General features: G+C 44.3%; 1 protein-coding gene across 4 annotated transcripts; it reads left to right on the top strand.

The window, feature by feature from the left end:
• Positions 1–520: 520 nt before the first annotated feature.
• LOC119175973 (endoplasmic reticulum-Golgi intermediate compartment protein 1) lies at positions 521–25,137 on the top strand. Of its 4 annotated transcripts, XM_075877149.1 has the most exons (10): positions 521–711; positions 12,819–12,953; positions 13,021–13,109; positions 13,253–13,371; positions 13,645–13,746; positions 13,928–13,988; positions 14,110–14,210; positions 14,283–14,405; positions 20,629–20,677; positions 24,158–24,583. In XM_075877149.1, the coding sequence occupies exons 1-9, from the start codon at positions 524–526 to the stop codon at positions 20,662–20,664; spliced, it is 954 nt and encodes a 317-aa protein (XP_075733264.1). In that variant the 5' UTR covers positions 521–523; the 3' UTR covers positions 20,665–20,677; positions 24,158–24,583. The 4 variants fall into 4 exon arrangements, with proteins under 4 accessions (XP_075733264.1, XP_037282955.1, XP_075733265.1 ...); XM_037427058.2 differs by lacking the exon at positions 20,629–20,677 and having other exon boundaries at positions 532–711; positions 24,158–25,137; XM_075877150.1 differs by lacking the exons at positions 521–711; positions 20,629–20,677 and adding an exon at positions 1,217–1,293 and having other exon boundaries at positions 24,158–25,137.
• The last annotated feature ends 1,873 nt before the right edge of the window (positions 25,138–27,010 follow it).

Genomic DNA, 27,010 nt, shown 5'->3' with positions numbered 1-27,010 from the left:
CGTGGACAACAACACTGTCAGCGGGCCGTAACACCCATCGTCGGAAACATTGCGCATGCGCAGAATATGCTCTGCGGTGCACTCTCTCCACCACGTGATGGATACGCTTGTTCGTCGTCTGCTAGCCGCACTTTTGTCTGCTAAGCTGATGTGCATTTCAAGATCCATCTCGATTAAAAATTGCTGCGTGAATACGAAAATGCGTATAAAACGATTTACTTTTGAACTAATGTAGGGCACGCGTGTTCACCGTAACAGTTATCACCGCTGTACGTTCGGTTAAAAGAATTTTGACGCGATACAACGATTTTGATACTGTGGTTTGCTCCTCAAGTGTGTTTTCTGCCAAAAAGGAAAAAAAAAAAAACATCCGTGGCCACAATATGTGCCACCATTATAGCGATTATCACTATAACGAAAAGATATATACCATCCCTCTTGCACATTTTCTGATAAGCAGCACATGCTGTCCGTTGCACTTGGGCGAACGGCTTTCGTTTCTCGAACTGCGATCCCTGTGCGCATGTTCTGCGCATGTGCTATAGGCGGCGGCTCTCGATTCTGCCATTTGTGCGGTGCGAGCCGTGCAAGTTGCGACGGCAGGCCTTTTGGCGCCTGTGAGCATTCTCCCGGGAACAAAAAAGGGGGGAGCCCTGCCGCCATGACTGGATCCAGGCCATACATACCTCTGAAGATATCGCCTCCAAGAGAGTAAGTGGTGACTTGAAAAGTTTCGAAACAATGCCAGGGTGCCGAAAATCGACTTCAGCATCGCCCCTTGGCTCCGCTGCTGGTCCCCTTCTTTTTCCTAGCCGTAGTTCAGTGGTGCATGCACAGAATAACGCATCATGCGCCTCATTTCCGAGTGCACTTGGAACGAGTTTCGGCACGGCCCGATTGTTTGACGTCTTCAACGCAACACGGAAGCTGCGAAAGACGTCAGGTGGACTAGGAATTAGCTTCGACTTCCGGGGGCTTTCTGCAAATAAGTGCGACTCAATATGTGTGCACCAAGCAGCTAGCATCCTTTCAAAGTACGTCGTGTAGCACAAGCGTATGTTGCACCCCGTGTGGTATCTATATTCGATAATTCTGCGCGCTTTATTTGCGAGAGAACGCAGCGAATGTTTTGCGGCGCTGAACACGTGGTGCGATTCGGCATCCGATCGGGACGCCGCACGCTTGGTCGGGTGGGGCGAACGAGCCATCGGTGACGTCACACTCTTCGAAAATGTCGCGGAAAGAGACCGGGTGTTTCACGAAATGCGGTCGAAATTTCTTCAGGTTATATAGGTAAGGTCATTTAACCAGTCCCCCCCCCCCCCCCCCCCCGGATTACTATTTCCGCGTAGGCAGAAAAGACAATGAGTAGCGCCTTTACTCCCAGACTTTATTTCTTTTTATCATCCTCAGCCTGTTCTATGTCCGTTGCAGAACGAGAACCCCCGCCCCCCAAAAAAGTGTCTGTGCGAGCAGATTCCATTTTTATGCGTGCGAGCTTTTGAATTTAACCACCCTACTCTCTGCCATTTTGTGCATTTTAAAATATAGTCTAAATGCCAGCGCATTTCGTTGCGAACTTCGAGAGCTTAGAAGCTCGCACGTGAAGTTATTTTCAAGTGTGACACTTTCGAAATCACGGGCTACGCTTCGTGAACTGCAATGTATGGCGTATATGAAGTCCTATGAAAGTTCATTAGCGATCGAATACTGCTCGGTTAATCAACTAACCCCGGGTGATGTAAGTAAATACGGGGTCTCATAATCAGAATTCAGTTGAGTTTATTTTGTTTTTCTTGAATATAATGCGGCTCCTGCGCACATGCACAAACGCGTGGGGTCGCAGGATCCTTTACACCCGAGATGAAATTCTATAGCTACGCCCCTTCCCGAGGATCATTCGCAGACGTTTTAACAAGACTGTGTGTGGCCAAGTTAGTCTTATCAACGGCATATTCAAGTTAGCGGCGAGGTAAAACACACAAGAAAAGAATACAGCGACAGGACGCGCGGCTCTTCCAACTATACATCGTTGTGGCCGCTATAACCCAGAAATAGACAAAATACGTGCGCAGTCTCATCGCAACCTTATGGCTATCCAGCGATTGCACAATCTGTTTTTTCTATGAGTGCAACGTATCAGTGATACGTGTGTTACATTGTATACGCATCTCATTTACGTTGTCCGTTATTTCGTTGTGCTCATTTGACTTTGCCGCTGCCAATGAACGCACATCTGTCTGCCCTTCTTAACAATCACCCCTCGTAGCGAAGACATAAACGTATCGGGGCAATGGTGCGCAACCTATGCAACCCCACTCTGGGCCACGTTCCTTAGTAGCCTCAATTACCAGATGAAATTTTATGCACCTGTAAGTATGTTCTAGTGAAGCATGCCCCCCCCCCCCCCCCTAGGATAATGTGAAACGTACGCTTTTGAAACTGCTCCTGTGCATACGTTGTTGCATATTACACTGGACCAGCCAATAGCCACTTTATAGGCTATCGGTCTGAGTCATCCTCGCATATGCAAGTTTCTGTTCATTAATCTTTCATTGATCGAGTGTACAAAAAAAAAAAGCGCCCCGCCGCGGTGGTCTAGTGGCTAAGGTACTCGCCTGCTGACCCGCAGGTCGCGGGATATAATCCCGGCTGCGGCGGCTGCATTTCCGATGGAGGCGAAAATGTTGTAGGCCCGTGTGCTCAGATTTGGGTGCACGTTAAAGAGCCCTCCTTTCGATGGAGGCGGAAATGTCGAGGCCCGTGTGCTCAGATTTGGGTGCACGTTAAAGAACCCCAGGTGGTCAAAATTTCCGGAGCCCTCCACTACGGCGTCTCTCATAATCATATGGTGGTTTTGGGACGTTAAACCCCACAAATCAATCAATCAATCAAAGAGCCCTCCACTACGGCGTCTCTCATAATCATATGGTGGTTTTGGGACGTTAAACCTCACGCGTCAATCATAAAAAAAGCATATATCAGTGTCAACATCTTTACGTTATCTCGGTATGCGCACTTTGAATTCGTCATTCACGCGTAGAATTGTGGCAAGCGAACAAAAGTCGCCGAGTGGTTCGTATCGTCTCTTATATGTCTTACACTTAGTGTCGTCCAAAATAGGGCTTTGCGATATTGGGGAACCAGCTATGAAGCTTGCATGGGCATTCTTAGCACGTGCATCGCGCATATCAGCGAGTGGAGCCAGTCGGAGGGTTCTTCATCAGGAAGAGCCAAGCTTCACTGCACCCCCCGCCCCCTATTGGTCGACGCTGAAAGATACGATTTCCACAGTTTATGGAAAAAACTAAAATGAAGAGATGCGTGCTTCTCAAAACGAAACACGCTGATGCACCTACGATGCACGAAGAAACCACGTGAGCAACGCGCATGACAAAGCCCACCTTGCCTGAATGTGTACGTGTCTTAACTAACGCTGATAAGTGCGCACCGTGCTATATAGTTGTTGTTGAAACATGCTCCATTCTCGTGGTCTTCCGACGGTACGGTTTGCAAGCGCTTTCTACGTGTTTTAGTATAGCACACTCAAACTTTCGTAGCATTTTCGGGACAGCGCCCAGGCAGTGCGCGTATCAAGGCATCATGCAAGACGATTAATCATCTGATGACGCGAGAGAGTTGCGATGGGCCATGCTGTCCTCGCGATCTCTTTCCGCCCACCAGAACGCCTCGGTAAGTATAAACTATAGTTGAAAAAGAAACCTGAACTGTTGTAGATGTTAAGCCTGGCAGAACTCTGGGACTGGATCCAGTTTTGAAATCGCGCATGACGATCGTGTGTGGCCCGTAACTCAATTTGTTCAAAATAATTAAATGCCACACGGCCCCGCCATGGTGGTCTAGTGGCTAAGGTACTCGGCTGCTGACCCGCAGCTCGCGGGTTCGAATCCCGGCTGCGGCGGCTGCATTTCCGATGGAGGCGGAAATAGTGTAGGCCCGTATGCTCAGATTTGGGTGCACGTTAAAGAACCCCAGGTGGTCTAAATTTCCGGAGCCCTCCACTACGGCGTCTCTCATAATCATATGGTGGTTGAGGGACGTTAAACCCCACATATCAATCAATTAAATGCCACTTGCACTGTGATCGCGTACACTTGCATATCGTTATCCGAAAAAAAAAAAAGCGCTCGCAATGATTCCCTTTAAGTCCCCGCCTTCTCATGCAGCTAACACTGGACTTCTTTTCCCGTTTGAAGTAGTAGCGATTTTTTTTTTAATCGCGCGTGACGAGTTGTTTTCTGTAGATATATGCATAGGGATATGCAGGCGCAAACGGAAAGTTATTGCTAGATATCTGGGAGCAACATAGTCTTGATGTAGTTAGCACTGTTTCTAAATGTGAAGGGCAGATTGCGTATGGTAAGTGAGAAACTGGCAAGCGAGCATTGTTTGTTGACGCGTGACGGTAGAAATGAGAACGCACTAGGAAGGAAGGGTCCGGCCTTCGTCAGGGAATTCCCTGACGGGAAGGCCGAATTCCCTGACGGGAAGGCCGGACCCTGGTTGAAACGTTGGAATAAAAAGTTTTCGCACGTTCTTCCGTTATTTCGAACTTTGGAAAACACTGGATCCATTGAAACTATCTCGATATATATATATATATATATATATATATATATATATATATATATATATATATATATATATATATATATATATATATATATATATATATAGTTCGAAATAACGGACGAACGCGCGAAAACTTTTTAGACAATAATGCCAAGGAAAGTGTAAGCGAAGTTATTAGACCGAATTGTAACGTAAATGTGAAATTATATATATACATATATATAGTGTGTGTGTGCGGTGTATAAATTGCTCTGTCACAGTGCATCGACATATACGAAGCCGAAAACAAAAACAGCAAGGTTATATGGGGCGCCAAGTTACATTAACACTAGGTTTGTTTAACACTGATAACGGATATATCCGGCAATCCACCTGTGAGTGAAATTAAATGTAAGGGTGAAAGCAATAGAGGGAGATATATATACTACGAGGGTGCGCCGTGCTCCCTACTGGGAGCCCGGCGCCTTCTTCGAACCACTACCAGAAAGCAAGAGGCCCCGTCGTGGTGGTCGGCCAAGGGGCTGACCCGTAGGTCGCGGGATGAATCCCGGCCGCGGCGGCTGCATTCTCGATGGGGGTGAAAATGCTGTATGCCCAGATTTGGGTGCACGTTAAATAACCACAGGTGATTGAATTTTCCGGAGCCCTCCCCTACGGAGTATATAATCATATATAGTTTTGGGACGTCAAATCCCACATATCATCAAAAAGTAAGGAACGTTTGCTAATAGTTAAACATTTACGCGTCAGAACAAAGATTTATTTTTCAAGGTCCATCTTTTCGTTCTTTAGCATGTGGTGCTGAATTAAGGTTTTGTTGATTAGCCGTCTGCCTGACGGGCAAAACTGCAAGGGTCGTTGCTCCTGGGAGCTATATATAATTCGATTTTCGCCGGCAAAAGGGTTATCAGCTTATCATATTCATGAGGAGGCGTTCTCAGCTTATGGTCCTACAGCGATGAGTGAAGGAAATGTCAGAAAATGGTGTCGATATTTCACTGATGGCCGCACGATATGCCCAGCAAAAAGCGGAATGGCAGGCACAGCATCAAGACTATTATGGATGAATCGAGAATCGCTACCACATCGATGACAGACAGTTCGTAGTCTGTCGAATAGATTTCCTATTGTTAAACGCTCCAGAATTCACACGATTGTTACCGAAAAGCTTGGAATTCGCGATGTGTAATCTAGATGGATACCAAAAATGCTTACCGACCAACTCCAACAGGAAGTAATTTCCAGGCGGTGAACTTCTGTGCAGAGGGACTAAAGAAACTGGTGTGGCAGTACAAAAACAGCTTAGAAGTCGACGTGGGTTTTGTAGAAAAGTAAACTAGAGTTGTAATAAACTAAGCCAATCAATTGAAACTTTTACCGACGGATATTTATTTTTCGGGGACGTAATAGTCCTTACCTTTTTTATGGCCTTTGTACGTGAGGATTTCAGCTGGTAGACGGAAGACAAGAAAAAATTATATTCCGAAGTACACTGTCACGATTATCGATCGGTTTCTCATCAGTCGAATCAACGAACTAGAACTAGCCGTGAAGATACACTACTGAAAGCGGCAGAAAAGCGCCTAAGAACGGGCGAAAGTGGGAGGACCTTAATAAAAGCAATGGAGAGCAAGATAATTTTCGCGGGTAAAAACATGGGCAGAACATGAAGGTATTTTGGGAGAACTCCGGAATCGGTATCCGCGTTGTTGGCTGCACTCTGCGTCCAAATTGGTTAATTTTTGACCCTATATCTGGTGACGAGAAAATTCAGGTTGGCCTCATGGCTACTTTCGGGCTACTTTTAACTTCTATTTTGGCGCATTTTCTGGCCATTTCAACATATTATTAGAACATAAAACAACAACCGCTTTGAAGAATAATTTGATTGATATGTGGGGTTTAACGTCCCGAAACCACCATATGATTATGAGAGACGCCGTAGTGGGGGGCTCTGGAAATTTCGACCACCTGCAGTGTTCTTTAACGTGCGCCCAAATCTGAGCACACTGGCCTACGCTTTGAAGAATAATTGTCGTTTGCAAGCTTTCCTTTCGTGTTTACTTACGCGCACTCGCCCACCTCCTGCCAGCAGGCTAGTGCGAACCGAGGCACCCAACTAATAAGCCTCCCTCTGTCTGAACCTGAAACATAACTTCGTCAGAGATGAAAAAAAAAATGAAGCTCGGCTGTTCATCTTCGACCTAATTTCGCTAATTGAGGCTTGGCTGGCATTATTGTAACTCGGTACAAATTTAAGTCGACGGCTTCAAGAAAAAAAAAAGCAGCTTCAACGTTTAATGTTCCTGTTGAGTTGTTGGTGTAAAATCACCTTATGAGAACTCCGTTGTAGACACTGTGTGCAGGTGCACTGTAAGTATAATTCGTTAATTTACTCGCAGTTTAAGTGATGCATAAGGCGACATGCGCGGCGGAACAAATATGATGCGCATTTATTTCGGCACATCCCGGCTGCGGCGGCTGCATTTCCGATGGAGGCGGAAATGTTGTAGGCCCGTGTGCTCAGATTTGGGTGCACGTTAAAGAACCCCAGGTGGTCGAAATTTCCGGAGCCCTCCACTACGGCGTCTCTCATAACCATATGGTGGTTTTGGGACGTTAAACCCCACATATCAATCAACCTATTTTGGCACGGCACACTTAAACTAAAAAATCTCCAAACAAAACTTTACAAGTCACTACGGTCACTATACAAATGATAGAACAGGTGATTTTAAGGCAATATGCGGTGAACTAAAAAAAAAAGAGGGGTGGGAGCGCATGAAAAAAAGTGTGTAAAAGGCTAGCGTATTAATATGATGAACTTTGTTACCCATAAAGAAAGGCGATACGTCCGCGATGATTTCATTTATGCCAGCGTGAAGACTGTTCAATTTATTGATGAGGTATAGGATTCACGAACTTCTTGGTCATGATGAGTTTTAAATCCAGACTGTAGTATAGTGGCCTTGAATGATGTTCGCAAAATAGTGACCTGCCATCTATAGACATGTTTTGATATGGAAGATGAGGTAGGTTATAGAAGCGGGGGCTCTGGTTGTTAAAGCGTAATCTGAATGAAGTTTTGGTGTGACCGGTGTATTGCTGGTGACATGTGGAGCACTCAAGCATGTACACAACATTGGCGCTTTCACAAGTGAAGTCTCTGTTGATTTTCATGATAAAGCTTGAAGCGCTGCAAGTTATGGAGTACGAAGTTGGCAAGTGTGGGCATACAACGGGGTTTATTGCAAGGGTGACCGCCAACATAGTTCAGTCGGTTGTTTATTTTGGACGAAGTTAATGTATCACGCAGGTTTCGCGATCGGCGATAAACCACCTTGAGTGGTTCCGCAAAGATGTCTCTTAGACGGTCACATTTAATCAAGATGTGGCGTTTCTTGAGAATGTCGGTGACATTCGGAGCTGATGTTGACTGCGTTCAAATGAGATTAACACTGTTACGTGAAGAGCTTGCTGATGGTTTGTTACCCGTGAGCAAATCCTTGCGGTCGATGTTTTCCGCCTTCTTGAGGGTGTCGTCAATAGTTCGTGATGGGTACCTTTGTCTGGTTAGTGCACCTCGAAGGTATACTCACAGTTGCGAACGAACTCATTGTTGTCGGAGCAGATATACGTTTAAAACGAATGGCCTGACTGTATGGAATGCTGGTTTTGCAGTGTTTTGTGTGGCTACATTGAAAATGAAGGTATTGATGTTTGTCGGTCGGTTTCCTGTACTGCTTCGTCGTCAGTTTTTTTACGGTGGAATGTAACCGTGACGTCAAAAAACTTGACACTGATAGCTGAGTATGAATGCGAGAACATATTTCGATGAGCATTATTGAAATCCTCGATAAAAGAAAGATCCGATTCGCCATGGTGCCACATTCAAAAAAATATCATCAATAAAACGTTTGTAGTAAGAAGGCTTCAAGTCACGGCGTGAAAGGAACTCGTTTTCTAGGAGGCCCATAAAGATATTTGCGTAATTGGGGCCAATCCTAGTGCCCATTGTAGTGCTGCTAATCTGGACGTAGTGTTGACCATTGAACTCGACATTGTTTAATTCGAGAATTGACTTGAGAAGCGCGGCTAGTGTGGATTAATCAATTGCTTTGTCGAGATCAGACTCGTTGTACGCGCGCACAACAGCCATGATACCATCAGAGTGCGGAATATTAGTGTACAAAGAGCAAACATTTAGAATCACCAAAAAATAGCCAACAGGAATATCTAAATCCTTGGTATCGTTAAAAAAAATCGTTCGTGTCTTTGATATATGAACGAAATGTGACAGTAATAGATGAAATAATGCTATCAACTTAGCGCGAGATGTTCTCAGTAACCGTACCTATTGCAGACACATTCGGTCTACCGGGATTGTTTTCTTTATGAATTTTAGACAGGATGTAAAGCGTATACCCGCCACCGGGTTCAGGGGAATAAGCGTACGCAACGCAGATTGAGCGATTTTTTTTATCTTTCACAAGGTTGGCCACAACATCACTTACAGTGCCTCTGAATTGTTCTGTGGGGTCTTTGCTAAGGCGTCTGTAGTGTGTCGTATCGTCAAGTTGCCTCTGGGCTTCATCAATGTAGCTGCTATATCATCCATTACCACAACTGCACTACCTTTATCTGCCGGCTTAATTACTACGTCGCTGCGGCTTGCCAATGCCTCAATTGCCTGAGCCTCATTAAAGCTGAGGTTATGACGGAAAGCCCGATTTCTCATGCGTTTATCGCCCAAGTGCATGCTCGAAAAGATGGAACTTCTACCCGTAATATTGTCGCTGCAAATGAAATAATACACTGTTTTTTTTAATATTCTTTTTCTATCATCTGTGACGAAGGTAGTAAATTTTCGTCCGTAATCGGTATATGGTTCGGACCAGGTTCTTGGTGGCGAAGCTAAGCCGGGTTCGTTGCTTCGCGAGGATGGTCGCCGCCATCTTCGTGACTTTTCCCCGAAGGAAGACGCCTTCACTACTGGACGTTTTACTAACACAACTTTATGTACACAACTATTTACAATGCGAAGATGATATCAAAAGTGTGACACGCAGTGCGGTCGTGCTGGTGCCTAGCCGGCAAGCTCTACTAGTAGGTGGTGGTAGTGGTTAGAAGATGAGAAAAGGCACATAATTTCTGCAACCCGGTCGGGAGCACGGCGCAGTGCCCCCTCGCCTTTTCCCGGGCGCTCCTTTTGTCCCTCCGTCCTCGTCGACGCCGGACAGGCAGTTTCCTGGAAGGAGTACGGGAGGAAGCTGAGGCGCCGTTTCTCGGGAAGGCCGTGTTACCAAGAAGGATGGGGGCGCGGGATGTTACGCCGAGCGCGAACTTACAAACGTTTTACGAGATTTTAAGAAAAACCGAAGATGGGTTTTTTTTTAATATTGATTTTTCAATAGGCCTTACTGTCGACGAATTTGAAAGTTTGAGGCCGTGTATGAAATTACATGTTTGAGGTACAGCAACGGTATTGACAGGTAATATTTTAAACATTATGTTCTAATAGGTCACCAAGTTATGAAACACTAGCTAGTTTAGCAATGTCACCTGTTCGGACATTCTTCAGAAACACTTTGCTTCGGCATACAAGCTTCAAACAATGCTGCTTCACTCTTCATTACGCACGTACATTTACTAGAAACAAAATTGTCTTCGTCAAGCTAATATTTGTGTTTTTATATAATCGTTAACTTTCAAAAATGACAAGAGACGAAATTGGTCCCTCTGTACAAAATAACTTCAATGTTTTTCTTCCCTCCTAAAATATGCAGTTAATAAAAAAAAAACGAGGTTCACTTTCAGGCTACTGGGTGGTATGTGCACAAAATATAAAATAAACAAACAAATCTAAAATATTATCTTTTCGACCCGTGTCGATCCCTCGTGGAATCACCCATCTTTGTGTGCTTGTTTACGCTTTTCGATTTCGTGATGACGATATAATTAATCAAGCAGAAGCTATCTTGAGTTACACAATACACTTCCACATCGACAGAAGAGACTGGTCGCGCGAAGCGGCACGCACGAACCTAACAACTGTTTTAACGGCACATGCCTGTCCTTTCCACGCTTGATGGATCATTTGTAGAAGGTTAAAGTTCTCCGTGGTTTACGAGCGCAGCTAAGACATTTCCGAGGCAGCAATCGCGGGTTCATCGAGGGTGTAAATTCATCTAATCACTGAAACCGGTGCATTGAGTAGATGATTATATTCTCGTGCACTGTATACTTGCTGCTGTTTTCTTCGTTTTTCTTGTTTTTTTATGAAATGTTTAATTGTAGTATAACAGTAAAACGCTATAGGTTCAGTGCATAATGACTTCCTTAAATAAGCGTAGGATTACAATTCTTCCACGGTATATTCCGATTCCGAGCATGATCATCTGTGGTACGCTTCTTACACGTTGTCTGGTCCCTTAAGCATGTCATGGTCAACGCGTGACGTAGTCAAGCGCGTTGAAATTTCGGAGAATTCAAATCCATCCAGTTATCGTGTAGCGAAATGTGTGAAGTTGGTGTATAGGGTGTAGTACATACAATGACGCAGCAAGCGATCTGTTATGACTTTCACCTGATTATAATTTGTCGTGTTGTGTACTTCAGTATTTTTAAGTGTCTTAGCATGTGCGAGCCTTGTTGTTTTTTTGATAAAATCCCTTTGTAGTTTGCGCTTATTTAGTATTCTTTTTTTTTTTTTCTGTCTTTCACGCGCTTTCCATGTCACACATCAGCGGGCTGCTTTTACGGTTGCCTCCAATTATAGTGGTGGTCGAAGAGCATGCCATCTCTTATATCTTGTCGCAAATGCTCAGCAGAATAGCCTGCGTTTCGGACCACGTCGATCACTATTTTTTTTAATGCCATACAGTAAGTGTTGTACTAAAGTTTGGTACAGTGTTTTTCTATTACCGGACAACTCGGTGCATTTCATGGCTGCAACAGCGTGAATTGGCGTCGACAAAGGGGGAAAAAAAAAGACATGACACACGGGGTCGTGCGTTGTCCAACAAAGATTTCTTAGTCCATGTGCCAAGTAGTACTGTTGCTGGCGCCACCCCACTCAAGCTGCCGTCCTTCTGTGCATTTTGCACACACGTGAATTATATACTATATAGAGGCCGAATAGAGTAATGCCGATTCTGCCATTCTTGATGATGAATGTTTGAAGAAGTGCGCGCAACTCCGTGTATGTGCTGCAGATAGCGACACAACTTGATTTCATTTAGGTTCCGGCAAATAACGTGCGATGTGCTACACGCGGATGCAGAAATGCTAGACCACGGGCACAGTTCAAATATAACCCATGTGATAGAAGCGGCGAGCTTCAAGGATTCGTTTCCTAAACCGTTTCCTCGAACAAAAATATTGCCGGATGCTGCTCGAGACCGTATTCGTTCAATTGTTAACGACCATACCGAGGCATGTTTGATGATACCGACGGCCCAGAATAGGCGGCACCGGGTGCACAACCGCGCATGCCGCGGTTGGGCCAACCAATCAACCTCCTGCACGTGGGAGAGAGTCCGTTCGTGGCAGCACCGGCGGGAGCTGTGGCTGCTCCGCACCTCCTTGCATCGGTGTGCCACCGCTGACAGTAGTGCCAGTGGCCAGCTGTCCGCGTCGAGTGTGGCAGCGTATTCATTAATTGAGCCACGCTTGATTTGTACAACTTTATAAACATGGTATTCGATGTCAGAAGGTATGTATGCAAACACTTGACAACAACTCCTCTCGTGCTTATTTCATCCTCCGCCGTATTGAGTGAAACGGGGCTTTTCCATAATCGCTACACGCGGGACGTCGCGATTGCTGATCGAGAGATATGTGGCACTTCTTCATCTTGGCGTTGCCGATCACACTTCCACTATATTCCATTTAGCGCCGAATAAAACTGCTTGGTGGGGGGGCTAGCGTGGCCGGTAGCGGAGACGCCTGCCGGCGAGTGGGACGTGGCGGCAACGGCACCCCTCCGCGAGCGCATCCGTCGGGCTGCATACGTGTACGCTTAGCATGACTGGGCTGCATGCCAACACGTTGATGTGCTGCGACATGTGCATAGACAGGCTCGAAGAGCCGAATAAATTTTGCCGATATTTTCACGTTTATCGCGGAGTTCATGTTTCGATTCGGAGAACTCGATAAGTAGAGCGATGATCTCGCCGGGTGTGCCTCGTTTAACTCGATCACGACAACATACGTTTTGGGTGCAGGTTTGATATCTACCGCAAGATTCCAAAAGACCTCACACAGCCCACGGTAACCGGCGCTGTGATATCCATCTTGAGTTGCTTCTTCATCTCCATCCTCTTCCTGTCCGAGTTCATCTCCTATATGTCACCGGAACTGTAAGCTATCTGATAGCGCTGCGATCATAATCCATCGCAAGAAGATCACGCAGCTTTGCTTTTTCAGGGTCAGTGAGCTCTATGTTGACAACCCAAGCAGCGCGGACAAGATCCCAGTTTCGATCAACATCACTCTCCTCAAGCTCGACTGCAGTGGTACGTGCGACACCCGTTATTCGTGACGAGTCTTACACGACGGAATCATAAGTTAGCCTCGCAAGTTGGTGTACAAAGTAGGCGATATTCCGAAGACATTTGATTGTTATTGACAAGGTGTATTGCTTCATCTTGATTTCTAGTGGTGGGCCTCGATATTCAAGATGATATGGGCCGGCATGAAGTTGGTTTTGTGGAAAACACAGAGAAGACACCTGTAGGTTCTGGATGTCGCTTTGAAGGAAAGTTCTTCATACACAAGGTGTGCTGAATGTTTTTTACGTTGTTCTGGATCATTGCACCTTACATTTACAATGTGAAATGTTATGAGGCTAGAGGAAATTTGAAAGTGCACTAAAAGTGGGGTGCTTGGTTTACTGTTTTCTCCTCTTACTGTTTTTTCAGCTATGCATAAATAAGAGAATCTAAAAATGTATAGTACTGCTAATGTCTACTTTTTAATGTTGTCACTTGTTTGTAATCTTTACATACATTTTCAGCTGCCATGCTAAAATATCCATGTTAAAATTTTCAGGTGCCAGGAAACTTCCATGTGTCTACACATGCAGCTGCAAAGCAGCCAGATAAGATTGACATGACTCACATCATCCATGACCTCACATTTGGTGTAAAAATGGTGAGTAGTTCTGCATTGAGGATGCTGGTAATGTTTGTAGTGCATCTCGGTGAAATACCGAACACCTTAAAAACCTGCATATATGAATGGTATTCTGTCACAGTTCGGCAACGCTCCCTACCAGAATTCTAGATACACTCGGTGCATGTTCCTTACCTCCTTTTCTTGTTCCGTTCAATAGACTGATGAAGTGCGTGGCAGCTTCAACTCCTTGGACGAAATGGACAAGTCTGGAGCCAATGGTGAGTTGCTTCTAATAAGGCCGGGGTCACTTAACTCCAACACTCGGTGTGATCATGACAAAACTGAGAGATGGCAGTATTCTTGTCTTTAGCTCTATGCTTGTTTCTGCTCCCACCGCAGCAATTGAATCGCACGACTACGTCATGAAGATTGTTCCTACTGTGTACGAAAAGTCCAAGGGCGAGCGGATAGAGTCCTACCAGTACACGTATGCTTACAAGGTACTTACTTCGACTTCTGCCCCTGTTGTGTGTCACAGACGACGCTCACTTGCTCATCTGGCCTCTCTGCAGAGCTACGTGTCCATCTCTCACTCGGGACGCATCATGCCTGCCATCTGGTTCCGCTACGATCTCACTCCCATCACGGTCAAGTACACCCGTCGTAGCATACCTCTGTACAGCTTTCTTACTTCGGTGAGTGATTCACGATTCCTGTCGGGAGCAGTGACAAGGCAGGTGTGTGAAGACAGGGTGGAATAATGCCACCGCACGATTCCTCCTTGTTTGAGCACGCTCAAGAGGTAGGGCACAACTGGTAAAAGCTTAGTGTAGTAAATGAATTTATTTTGTTTTTTTATTGTAGGTATTTGTTTTGTTTTATCGAGGGTCCCGTTGCAGTCTTGTACTTTGGGACCCTCTTCTGTATATTTTACTCCCTGTAACATCCTTTTATGACATGATAACAAACTGATTGATTGATTAAAATTTGATTGTATATGTAAGTTATACTAGATAAAATTTTTTAAAAATAAAAAGAGGCATAACTTTAAGGGAAGATAGAAGCTTGAAGAAAATAAAAATTTGTGAAGATGGGCTGTTGTTGGAGCCGTTTCGATAGGCAGACTTTTCTTCAAGGCTAGTTAGAGGAGCATCATTTCAGTCACTTTGGTGTCCCGATATGCTGAATATATTAGATTGATTAAAGTAAGTTTCGAGATACCTGAAATATAGAATATCTCAAAGGGTTTATTCCCAAATCAGGACACGTTCTCAGAGATAAATTAGTTTAGAAACTGCACTCAATGCAAATGGTAGTAAATATGTTAGGATTCTGCTATCGGGGATTCCATTTGAGAATTACATTGTTAATTTGACTTACTATTAGAAAACAAGCTTTCCTGTTGTACTTAGTGGCTACTACTGCTCATTCGGTGATAAATGCTGGCTTTGATTAAAATCTTGTGCTTGCGAAATAAAATCTTGTGCATTAAAAAAAACTTTATTGTAAGCAGCTATTTACGGCCAATCTTCTACAGTGAACGATAGTAATCTTGGAAATTCTATTACTTGCCTGGAATGCACTGTTTTTGAGTAAGCGGATGCATTGTTATCAGAGCACCCGCAATTTTTTATGGGCACACCACAACATCATGGAAAGACTTTTTAGGGACAGTTAAGGTAAAGTTAATGCATTTTCGCACACCTTATAAAATAGTAGCAGCACTCTTATCAGTGTTCATGCATTCATATTTTTTTCACGGCCTAGTAGGCTTTTTTTCTATATTGCCACATGATTTCACGTGGGAGAACATGTGAAAGAGGACAACGAAGTTGGGACTGAGCCGCTCTTTGGCCTATAGCTCTACGGGTAGTGCTACGCAAGGTTGCCTTAAGCTTGATAAGATTGGTGGAAGTGCTGGGTACGACAATGACGACTTGTGAGTCTCCCTGTGCCCGTGAACACGCCAGTTCACCGAACAAGCTGCCGCCTACGAGGCCTACCACCAGAGACACCAGAACAGATTACCAATAGAGTAACTGCGACTTCCCCTCAAGTCGTCATAGAAACTCTTACGTCGTCTACGCTGATCTCTTGCACAGCTAAGAACCCTCTGATGCCTAGTCCCCTTCCTGGAGAGCTCTTTGAAGCTGTGGACAACTGGCTGAGTGAGTTCGAACATGTCGTAGCGATCGACTACTGGGATGACGCAGCCAAACTCCGCAACATCTACGCCTGCTTCAAGGACGGCGTCTGAACATAATTCCCGAACAGAAGTGACGTCTTGACATCCTGGCAAGAGTTCCAGCATCACCTCTTGGAGACCTATAAGAGCACCGACCGCCGCAAACTTGCTGAACGAGCACGGCACTTGCGCATCAAGATGCCTAATGAGGCCGTCACCATGTACGTGGAGCACATGACATGGCTTTTCAGGTGAGGGGATCCGGCAATGCCAGAAGAAAAAAAGCTGCGCTATCTGATGCGAGGTGTGAAGGAGCAGCTTTTTGCTTCCCTGGTGCGGAGTCTCCCGAACACTGTAGCTGAGTTTGACTGAAGCCGCCACGATGAAGAAGGTACTTTGTCAGTGGTCCGCACTGTTCGACCGGCAAGTGAATGCTGCATCATCTCCCGAATTTTCTGCCACGTTCAGGAGCAGCAGCGTTGAATGTACCCGCGTTCGCTCCATTGTCCACGAGGAAATGGCGAAGCTGTATGGGGCAAGACAGCTGGAGGTCTGCTCTATCACCAGCGTTATCCAGGACGAGGTCTAGCAGGTGCTGCACAACCGTCGCTATCAGCCAATACCTACTAATATAGAACCGGCTCCTTTGTCCACTGATACTGGGAGCCGTACGTATGCCGAAGCTTTGTGCACTTCAATGACGGTCTCTAGCCCTACAGTCCCGATCCAGACGATGCCGCCAGTTGCGATTTAGTCAGCACACACTGGTTTTGACGTCGAGCATAGCCATGCTCCTTCGCGAAAGTCAGATCTTTGGTGTACGTCAGAAAGAAGACTTCTCTGCTACCATTGCGGTGAAGCCGGTTAATCTACCGCAAATGCCTGTACCGACAACTTGGACTGCGTGGTTTCTCCATTGATTCACCTCGTCCCCAAGTTGGTCAGAGGCCAAGTGAAATGGAAAACTACCTCGCGCAGCATTGCAGCAGCAACGTCTATTTTCCTCAGGGTGTCAATCGCGGTCACCATCTCCACGGCGACTCACCACTATTAGGCCACGTTTCGGCGTGACAGGATGGGGAAGCTCTCCAGGCCCTCACCGGGAAAACTGAAGGCAGCGATCTTTGGTGGCGAGGTCGCTGATTCTCAAAGTGCGGAAGACTTCTCATCGGTGATCACATGAGATGCCGCAGACATTTAATCGCCATTTGAGTGCAGTGCCAGAAAAACGCCAAATTATACGTCTGAACGTAGCGACCGTCTTGCTCGACATTCCTGTGCTGATAGACGGCCTTCATGTCAGCGCATTGGTGTTTCTATTATTAGCGGGAAATTGGCAACTTGTTTTACGAAAGTGGTGACACCTTAGAATGGAACGCATATTCACATAGATGTCACGACGATCGCATCAAATATGCCATTGAACATTTGTGGTCACCTGCCTTGTACTACGAGACTACCCTCGTCAGCTCATCCTTGGCATGGCGCACCGTCATGTGTGATTACAGACAGAGGAACATCATTTATAGCATAAATTCCTGCATTGTGTACAACACCGCAATGCAGTAAACAACGCGATTATTACCCTTCGTCCTGTTTACAGACAAAACATACAAACCATGCATGATGCTATGCTGCTGTGCAATAATGGCGATGAGCTTGCTCCGGAAGCAGAGCAGTACACTCAGTACGCCAAAAAAGCGCGTCAGCTGCCTAAACATCAGTCACCAACAAGAAACAACTGCACGACATTACAACCTTTGCCGTCGAAACGTCGCATACCACCCTGGTGACAGTGTGGGTGTGGACTCCTTGGTACTCGCGCTGTGATTCTTTGTGTCAGCTATGCTATAGTTGTATTTTTTTTTTTTTACAAGCATGGAGTCAATGTTTTTCAGAGGAGGGACTAATGCCGCATTCACGTGGGAGAACAATGTGTGAAAGAGGACAACAAAGTTGGGACTGAGCCGCTTCTTAACCTATAGATTTATGAATAGTGCTATGCAAGGTTGTCTTAAGCGTTACAATATTCAAGAGATCTTTTTAGGAAACTAAGATTGGTTTACCTATTTGGTTAGTCAGGCTGATGATGATGATGAAGAAAAAAATATCTGGATCAAGTTGGATTTGAACCCAGGCCTTCTGCTTGGCAAATGATCTTTCTACTGTGGTGTCACGCCAGCGCTTCAAAATTTTTCTTGCAAGAAGGCCTCATTCATGTTTCATGTTAGGCAAGGATTAACAATAATGTTTACCTATAGATTTGTTTACTAAAATACCCAATACAGTAGATTCTTAGTCATGGCTGATCCACATAAATGGTTTGCAGAAAACTGGCTAAAATGTATCTCATGGTGTCCACTTTCAACAATTTTTTAGTGTGTGGCTGTGGCATAGTGAATTGCGTACACGGCATCTGCTTTCGTGGACTGAGAGGTGATCTGTTCAATGCCTGTTGACTGAGCTTGACATCTGATCATATACATTTTTTTTTATTTCATTTCCATGGTGGAATTATGTTACTGAAACCGTGGTATAACTCGGATAAAATACTCTTATGCTTAAAATTGTGAAAATTTTGAACCTTAAAAGTTTTGAAAAGTGCACACTATGTAGACAAGGGGGAGAAGCGGGGTGGTCATGAATATAACAAGTGAGTAGCTGCTGAACGTGAGAATTTCATGGTCACAAATACTTCGATGAAAGGCCTCTCACTGGTGGTCAGTGTGTACCAGCTATATTGGATAGATCCAGGAGATCTTTGTAATGTTTGTGTCTATTGGCTGGAGCGTATTAGATAACTTGTCACTAAAGTATGACTCTCTATATTTTCTGTGTTTTGTGGACCCGAACAGTGACCGAAGTGAAGAATATTTGAGGTCATTGAAATTGTGACGTGCCACGTTAAGATCAGCCACTTAGTTTGGCAATTTCTATGCCATGTCTGCATGATGCCCTTTTAATCCAATAACGGCAAGCTATTAAGTGTTGTGAAGCTGTGGACTCACTATTTTGCTGTTTTTTTTAATCTCGTACAGGCGCGACCACTGTTACAGAGAACACTTGCGTGCAGGGCATGTGCGGAATTCGCTCTCTTGCAAAAGCATAGCGGCTTGGATTTGTATAATACTAGTGATGATTGACAGTCGCAACTCTTTCAGACAACCTGGTGCCATATATAAACTATATTACCAAGTTCACTCACAGTTAGGCATTCAGCAATACGAAAGGCGCTCATTTGAGTGTTACCTTTAACAGTGGTTGGTACTGTACATCAAGTGTATTGTTCAAGTGGCTGGATAGGTGCTTTTCAAGTATGCTAGGTGTCAAATAGTTTCTAATAGCTGATGCACATGAAGTAAAGATTTTGTAGACCTGGTAATTAGAGGCCATATTTTTAGGCATTGAAAAAATGTCTGAGGCGCCAAAAATAGACAGGGAAAACATGTTCTGGTCACCAATGTTGTAACATATGCCCAATATATTCTTACGCGAGTGCAAATACTTCATAACCAAGACTTGTAGAACCTGTATCTACGACAGTTGTTTGTAATGGCACAAAGGCCCCAATGGCTGAACATAGCTGTGCAGCTGTCGTTTTTGCTGCATGATCCACAGTACACAGTGTCTACTTTTATTCTATGCCATATGCCAGGGTGAGTCAAGTATCCTCTGTAGAATCGACACAGTCTTGGGTCTTTCTTTCTCTCTATTCTTTTTTTCTCGGCATGGGCAGTGCAGGAGTAAATAGTCACACTGCTAAAAGACCAGAAGGGAGGGATGCCTCGTATTGGCCCGGTCTAATCGCGTAGCGTCAATTTCTCCGCTGTCAGGGAACAGCTTCTAAAGTAAATTACCAACGAAGCAAAAGCCACGTGCTCATCACATTTTAACTGCGAAGCTGCTCAAAGCTGTTTGTAACTTGTGCTCCATCATAAAAGAACTATCTTCATCATGAACTGGCATGCGCTCTCTTCATTCTCTTTACAGTGAAGTTGCTTAAGCCATCCACAACTTGTGCTGCGTCATGCAAAACTCCTAACGCAAGTATATGTGTCACGGGAATCGTGGAAGCACCACAGTGTTTGGCAGGTGTGTTTGAAATGGAAACCAGCACGTCAAAAAGAGAGAAAAATGAAGTGATAGAAAGAGGAAGAGAAAAATATAAAAATGAAGGTAATAAATATGTGAAAAGATGGAAAGATAGACAGAAAAACAGAGAAAGAGGAAACAATAAATTGAGAGAAAGAAACAAACAAAATATGGAAGAGTTAGAAAGGGGAAATAGGGAAAAAAAACAGATACAGAAAGATAAAATAAATGGAGAGAATGTGAAAGAGATGAAAATAGAGAGTGAGTGAGTGAGTATGAACTTTATTAAGGTCCTGAGAGGAAAGAAAGCGGTGCCGAAAGCCCCGCCATCAATCCGGCGGCTCCACCCAGGTCGGGACCGGTAGACAGAGTCTCTCGGCGACGGCCCGGGCCCTCTGGACAGCCTTGAGCTGGGCGATGAGCTCTGTGCTTCGAAGGGCGGAGTCCCAGGAGGACTGGTCAGAAAATTCTGTACCCACGTTGGCAGGGCACAACCAGAGCATGTGGTCGAAATTGTTATACTCGTTTCCACAGTGTGGACATGCAGTGGAAAAGTCCGGATTAATCCTGCTTAGTGTCGTTGGTGTGATGTATGTACGTGTCTGCAATTGTCTGTAAGTGATTGCTTGTGCTCTGTTCAGATCTCTGTGAGGAGGAGGAAAAGTTCGACGTTCTAATCTATGATGTGAGGTGAGTTCGTGATATGATACAAGTGGGTCTTTGTAATCGAGGTTCCTGCAGGCTGCATTTAAGCGAGGGGGCGAACCACTGACGCGGAAAGTGAGCTCTCGCGCCAGTGTGTGTGCCCGCTCGTTTGGGTTGCCAGCAAAGCCGGAAATGTTTCCCATGTGGGCTGGGAACCATGCGATGTGTGTAGACCGAAAGTTTTCCTCCTTCGTCTCGTGGTTGAAAAGCCTGTTAACGACCGCAGCTGCCTTCGAAGAGACTAGGGCCGCCGAAAAAGTTCTTATAGCTGTTCTAGAGTCCGAGTAAATGACAGAGGCTTCAGTGCAGCTTCGAAGGGCTAGCGCAATGGCCATTTCCTCTGCTTCGTGGGTGAAGTTGGTAACTACCGTGGCTGCGTTGACGAGCGAGCCGTGGGCGTCCACCACAGAGACTGCATAGGCACCTCGATTCCAATATTTTGCGGCATCAACGAAGAGGACCTGCGTATCGTTGCACATGATCTTGGCGAGTATTGCCTTGGCTCTCGCTTTTCTTCGTCCTTCATTGTGGGTTGGGTGTATGTTTCTGGGAATCGGGTCAACTGTTATCGCTTTCATGGCTTGTGTGCAAAGTTGGGACTTTTCTGGCGGCATGAAGAAAGGCTGAAGACCGGCTTCAAACAATATCTCGTTGCCCGCCTTTGAGAGTGAGAGCCGACTAATCTGTGCATGCCGCTGTGCCTCAAAGAGTTCGGTAGCTGTATTATGCAGGCCCAATTGTAAGAGTCGTTCCGTACTAGTGTTGCGAGGGAGGCTCAGGACCCTTTTCAATCCTGTTCGAATTAATGTATCAATTTTGTTGAGCTCTGTCTTCTTCCAGTTGAGGAAGGGGGCGGCGTAAGTCACGTGGCTGATGAGAAAGGCGTGAAATGCTTTCATGAGGTTGTCCTCTTTCAGACCAGCCCTTCTACTGTTGACCCTTGATAATACCCTGGTGAAGTTGAAGACACTTTTCTCTATACGTTTGAGGGCCTCCGCGTTGTCACCGCTGTAAGCACCAACTACCATGCCCAGGACCTTGATTGTGTTACATATTGGGATACTACCTCCGTCTTTGGTGTGTAGGTGAACGGGGAGGGAGCTAAGGAGCTGTCCCTTTCTGGGGCCGTGTTTACACAGAAGGAGCTCTGATTTGCTCGTAGATAGCTTCAGCCCCGTATTTTGTAGGAAAGCTGAGAAACAAGGAAGGTCACCCAGCTCTGTTCCTCCTTCAAGCTTGGCACTGCTAGTGTGAAGCTGCCAATAGTCTTTTTTCTTTTTCTGAACTCTCCATTCCTTGACGACTCTACGGTTTCTCATTCGTCTACCGCTCGAGTCATGTCAGCGCGGCAGCCTATGGTGGCCAGTGCGTCCCACTTCACTGCGACTAGAGGTTGTTTACGATAAGTTTGTTAAACTAAACGAGTAATACCTCTGCCACACTCGACTCTTTAATGTCATTCGAATGGAATGACATTCGCATCGAATGACATTATGCGGCCACTACGAAAATATATATAATTTCATTTCAATCGAATGACATTAGCAATCAAATAAGTTTGAGAAACGCATTCGCTGTCGCAGTCGAACCGAAGGCATACTTTCTACCCCAGGGACTACTTCAATGGCATTCTGAATTGGACCGGCATTGATTGAAACATGCTATTAATGTTTGTTTTTTAAGGCATTTTTCAATTTTACGAGGTCAGGTGTACGAAAGGCTGTCGCAAAAATGTTTTAACTCTCCACCTCAGTGGCGTCTGGCTGCCAGCACTGGCAGCCGTAATGTAAACAAGCAGACTACTTTTTATATCTGTGAGTGTGTATCTCTGGGCAATTTTTTTTTGTTAATTTCACCATCAAGCCTCTTTTATAAAACTTGTTGGGTTGTTTGGTCATTTGTCATATTGTAAGATAATTAGCACAACTTTGACTCCCGTAAACACTCGCACAAACGCTCACTCAGCCACCCAAGTAACACACGCGACACTCGGCGCTCTTCTTCTGGCAAATCTTTTTCTAGATTATGCACATTTTTTGCATGCTCATAACAACACAACTAAATGTAATACTTGTCGTAGCGTGGCGTCGTAGTTCAGCAGCTCTGGCGTGTCAGCAGTGTTATTTGTGTAAATTATATTGGCTGTGGCTTCCAGGCAAGCGGGTCATCTAGTGGGCGTGTATTCTACGATATAAAATTTACATGGGTTTTTGTATAGCGAGGAGACTTACCGCAAGTCTTTTAAAATAACTTTTCTTTTCTACCACTCTACATTAACCTTCGTCAACTTTTCTGGTAATTTTTTCTAAATTATTGACATTGATATCTTGAACGAATGGCTTTTTTTTTACTGTATAGCACCACCATAGACCGATTGGCATTCGCTGCACTGAATGACAATAATGACATTAACACCTCCAATGTGACGGGGATCCAAGTTGAACTTCATAAAGTTCCTAACAGTCTGTGTAACCGGTAACATGAATAACAGTGTCTTAAACTGCGCTCAAAAGTTAAATGTTGAGTTAAATAATGTTTGTAAAGGCCCCAATTTCGAAAATAGGCATTTATAGGTATTTAGTCCTTAACACCAAAAATAGGCATCTATAGGCACTACAAAAAAACTCTCAGTCATTCTTAACATCGAATTCATTCTTATATATCAAAATGGCATGATAGGAATGCAAGGGACAAAGTAGGCATTTGGCTAAAATCATGTCTTCACTGATAATGCTCACTGAAGAATTAAAATCCTCGATTTCCTTGCAAGCTACACTTCTTTTGTCGGTCCTGAAGGCACAAGTAAGTTTGGTGAAGCCAAGTTTTTATTGAACAAGATTTGGCACCCGAAGGGCAATTTATTCCCTAGAAGAACTTAAGAACACCAAGTGTCTGTGCCTCTAACATGAAAACACTACCACCACTTTCTCCTTGTTGCCTTTCACAGCTCCATCTTTGTGGTGTGAAGTGCATACATGTTTAGTTAAGATTCTACCTTGTGTACACGCAGTGTTAAGTGGAGATTTGCAGAGTATGTGTTTTTGTGCTAGATATTGCAAAACTTCAAATTTTTACTAATAGGATGGCCAGTCAGCCATTGCCAACAATGCTCCTCCCCCGTATTTTCGCAGTAGACTGCTTTTTGCCTTAACATGTACAGTCTAATACTTCCTTTTAAAAATGCTTGCTTTCTAACTCTAGTCTGTTAAATGTTTAAGGAGGAAATATCGCTTTCTAAATTTAAAGGTGAATGAATACAAGCCTGCAATGCGTGGATATATAGATTGCATGAGCCAGATGGCGGATAACTCCACCGTAGCTTTGCTCACATGGTGGTGCCTCTCTGGTTTCTTGAGTTGCGGCTATAGAATCTTGCGACTTAAATTTTGAAATCATTAGGTTGAAGGGTTCATATAACAGCTTCGTTATCGCTTATATGGGGTATGATGCCTTTCCTGTGTGCAGGTCTGTGCTATTGTTGGTGGGACATTCACCGTGGCAGGCATTGTGGATTCCCTGGTCTTCACAGCATCTGAAGTGTTCAGGAAGTTTGAAATGGGCAAGCTCAGCTAAAGGCGTGCGTGGGACAAAGCCACAGCTTCTGATGATCTGATGATGCTGCTGTCTTCCTTCACTGCTTGCTCTTTTACTCACTTGTGCCTGCACTCCACGTAGTGAAAAGATTTATGAAATGACTGCCTGCAAGGAATGTCTGCTAAAAGGAACGCAAGAAATGGATTAGATGGTGTGTTCTAGGTGCATGTTGTGTGCAGGCACGATCGGGTGGCCAAGAGGGAGCAGTGGCTCGTGAGATTTCCTTTCTATTGCACAGTGCAAGAACTCGTCATGGTGCAAGGCTGGCGTGACGAACAGCTGGTCTAGTGCCTGGAACTTGTTTGCTGTCATGGTGATAAGGGCACCACAGAGGCCTTTGGGTTTACTCGGTGGAGGGCTATGCAAGTGCAAGAAGAGTGAAGAGCTCTCCAATGAGGTTTTTATGGAGTGTGAATCTGGTCCTTTCTGGGTGACTGGAGAGACCACGTTGTTTTTTGTTATTTTACCTCCAACACACGGTTACCATCTACTGCTCATTCTATGCATTACTTTTGTTGTGGAACCCAGAGCAGGGAACAAGTCATTTTGCGTGAATGTTCTTGGAACTGATTGTGGTTCTTTCATTGCTGAAGACATGTCTGTATGTTTGTGCATATGTGCTTAGCAGGTTTTTGTACTGAGGTTTCTCACAGTGCAGTTTCTTTTGGTATTTTGTTATCTGTGCTCAGCTGTTCAGGGCACCGTCTTTTAAAAAAAAATCTAAATCAGTATTTAAGCTATGACAGTGTTTTTTAGTCGTGTTGTTCGTTCAGTTTTTTTTTTCTTAGGTATAACAGTAGATGCATTATTTGCATTAGCTGGAAATTAAATAAATAATGAACTTGTGTTAAGGTTTGCCTATTACTACATTTCATCAAGTTACAAGGTTGAACCTTGACATGTACAGGTCGGGCTGTTCTACGCATCATGTACTATAAGCAGCGTCCTTCGCTTTATGCTGCAAGGCATTTATAAGTTAATATTCTTCTGTGTGATGCAAATAAATTCATTTCAAAAAGAGTGCTTACTGGTTTTGTGATGTTTTGAAGCCACAGCATGCTGGTGTTCCTGTTGCTTTTATATATATATATATATATATATATATATATATATATATATATATATATATACACATACATACATTCATACATAACACATGCTGCACAGATGGTTACTTTCAGTTTTGAGGTTTGTGAATTGTGGCTAGGCAGTGGCAACAATGCATAACGAAATAATGCACACACACACTGATATATATATCTGTGTGTGTGTGTGTACGTACATGTACATACGTGTCCATGTACTTACGTATATACATGTACGAAGCCATTTATCCGACGTCTCTGCCACGGGCCTGGCCTTCACCAGCATCAGGTTTTTATATATATATATATATATATATATATATATATATATATATATATATATATATATATATATATATATATATACACATATAAACATACATACATACACGTAACACATGCTGTACAAATGGTTACTTTCAGTTTTGAGGTTTGTAAATTGTGGCTAGGCAGTTGCAATAATGCACTTTTGATAATAAAGGATACAACCTCCGAAATTTCGTACTATTGGATATGCATAACCAGCACAACTTGGCATCCCAACTTGCAAAAGTGGTCATTAGGGCATCTTAAACCACTTTTTAAAGTCATCTTCTAACGACTTCAGCACCAACGACTTCAGTGTCGCGGTTCATTGCCACCAGATTTGTCATCGGTCAAGAACAAGCAGAGTTGCTGAGATTGGTTGGGCGTTTTGCTTGGGCATAGGCTTTGTGCACTGCACAAAAACAGGTGCCAATAACCAGCACCTAATATCTTTGCTGCATTATCCGTGGGTAAGGTTGGCCTTCAGCTGCACAAGTTGCCATAAAAGCTAGTCGGTTGGGATTAACCATGGAAGAAGGTAAGGTGTGAAAACAATAGCTAAATGTGTGAGGATGAGTTTCGTATCGCCTACTCGGTCTCCCTGTGACAACTGCGAAGGGCTTTCTTTTCCCCGCACAGTCAAAGATACCGGCCCTGCAAGCTTTTCTCAAGTTTGCATTTCCTGCAGACCTTGCTGCCCTATAGCCAAACGCTTTGCCTTCATGCTCTCGTCTGCACTGTCTTGCCATGCCTCTCACCGCTTTCTATCTTCTGTTCTTCCTATTATCTTTACCCTCCTTCCCCATCCCTAAGGGCACTGAGCCGTGCCCCGTTACGGAAAGCAGAAAGTAGTGTCCTATTTCTCTTCCTCTTTCCCCGAACCACTCTCTCACTAAATGTTGTAGTTATGAGCTTAATTTCTAGTACCCTGAGCCCCTATCTATGGTCTACTTATCTGCACAATCCTGCATCTTTGAGCGTGTGCAGAAAATATTTTGCGGCTATTTTATTTTCTGCCACATTTCTTGCATGCTTTACATCCTCTCATGATAAATACTGAGGAGGTAGTTTGGGTTTGATGAAAATCTAAGAATCTAGAAAAGAAAAAACATGAATGCTTGCAACTCTTCAATATAATCAATTCCTTGTTGCATTATGTTTGAAATAAAGCTTATTGTGAAAGTCTGTTGACCTAGTAGAACTTTAACCACATTTTAAAATGACAGTTAAAATGACAGTTTTAAAAATGACATTTTTAAAACGACAGTTCATTTTTGGTGATGCTTAGTTTGCTATTACAAATTCTCGGAACAGAATTGACTGCTTTGTTCTC

This window comes from Rhipicephalus microplus, chromosome X (genome assembly GCF_043290135.1).
Source record: "Rhipicephalus microplus isolate Deutch F79 chromosome X, USDA_Rmic, whole genome shotgun sequence".
Classification (NCBI taxonomy): Eukaryota; Metazoa; Arthropoda; class Arachnida; order Ixodida; family Ixodidae; genus Rhipicephalus; species Rhipicephalus microplus.
This window is presented reverse-complemented; position numbering and strand designations above follow the sequence as displayed.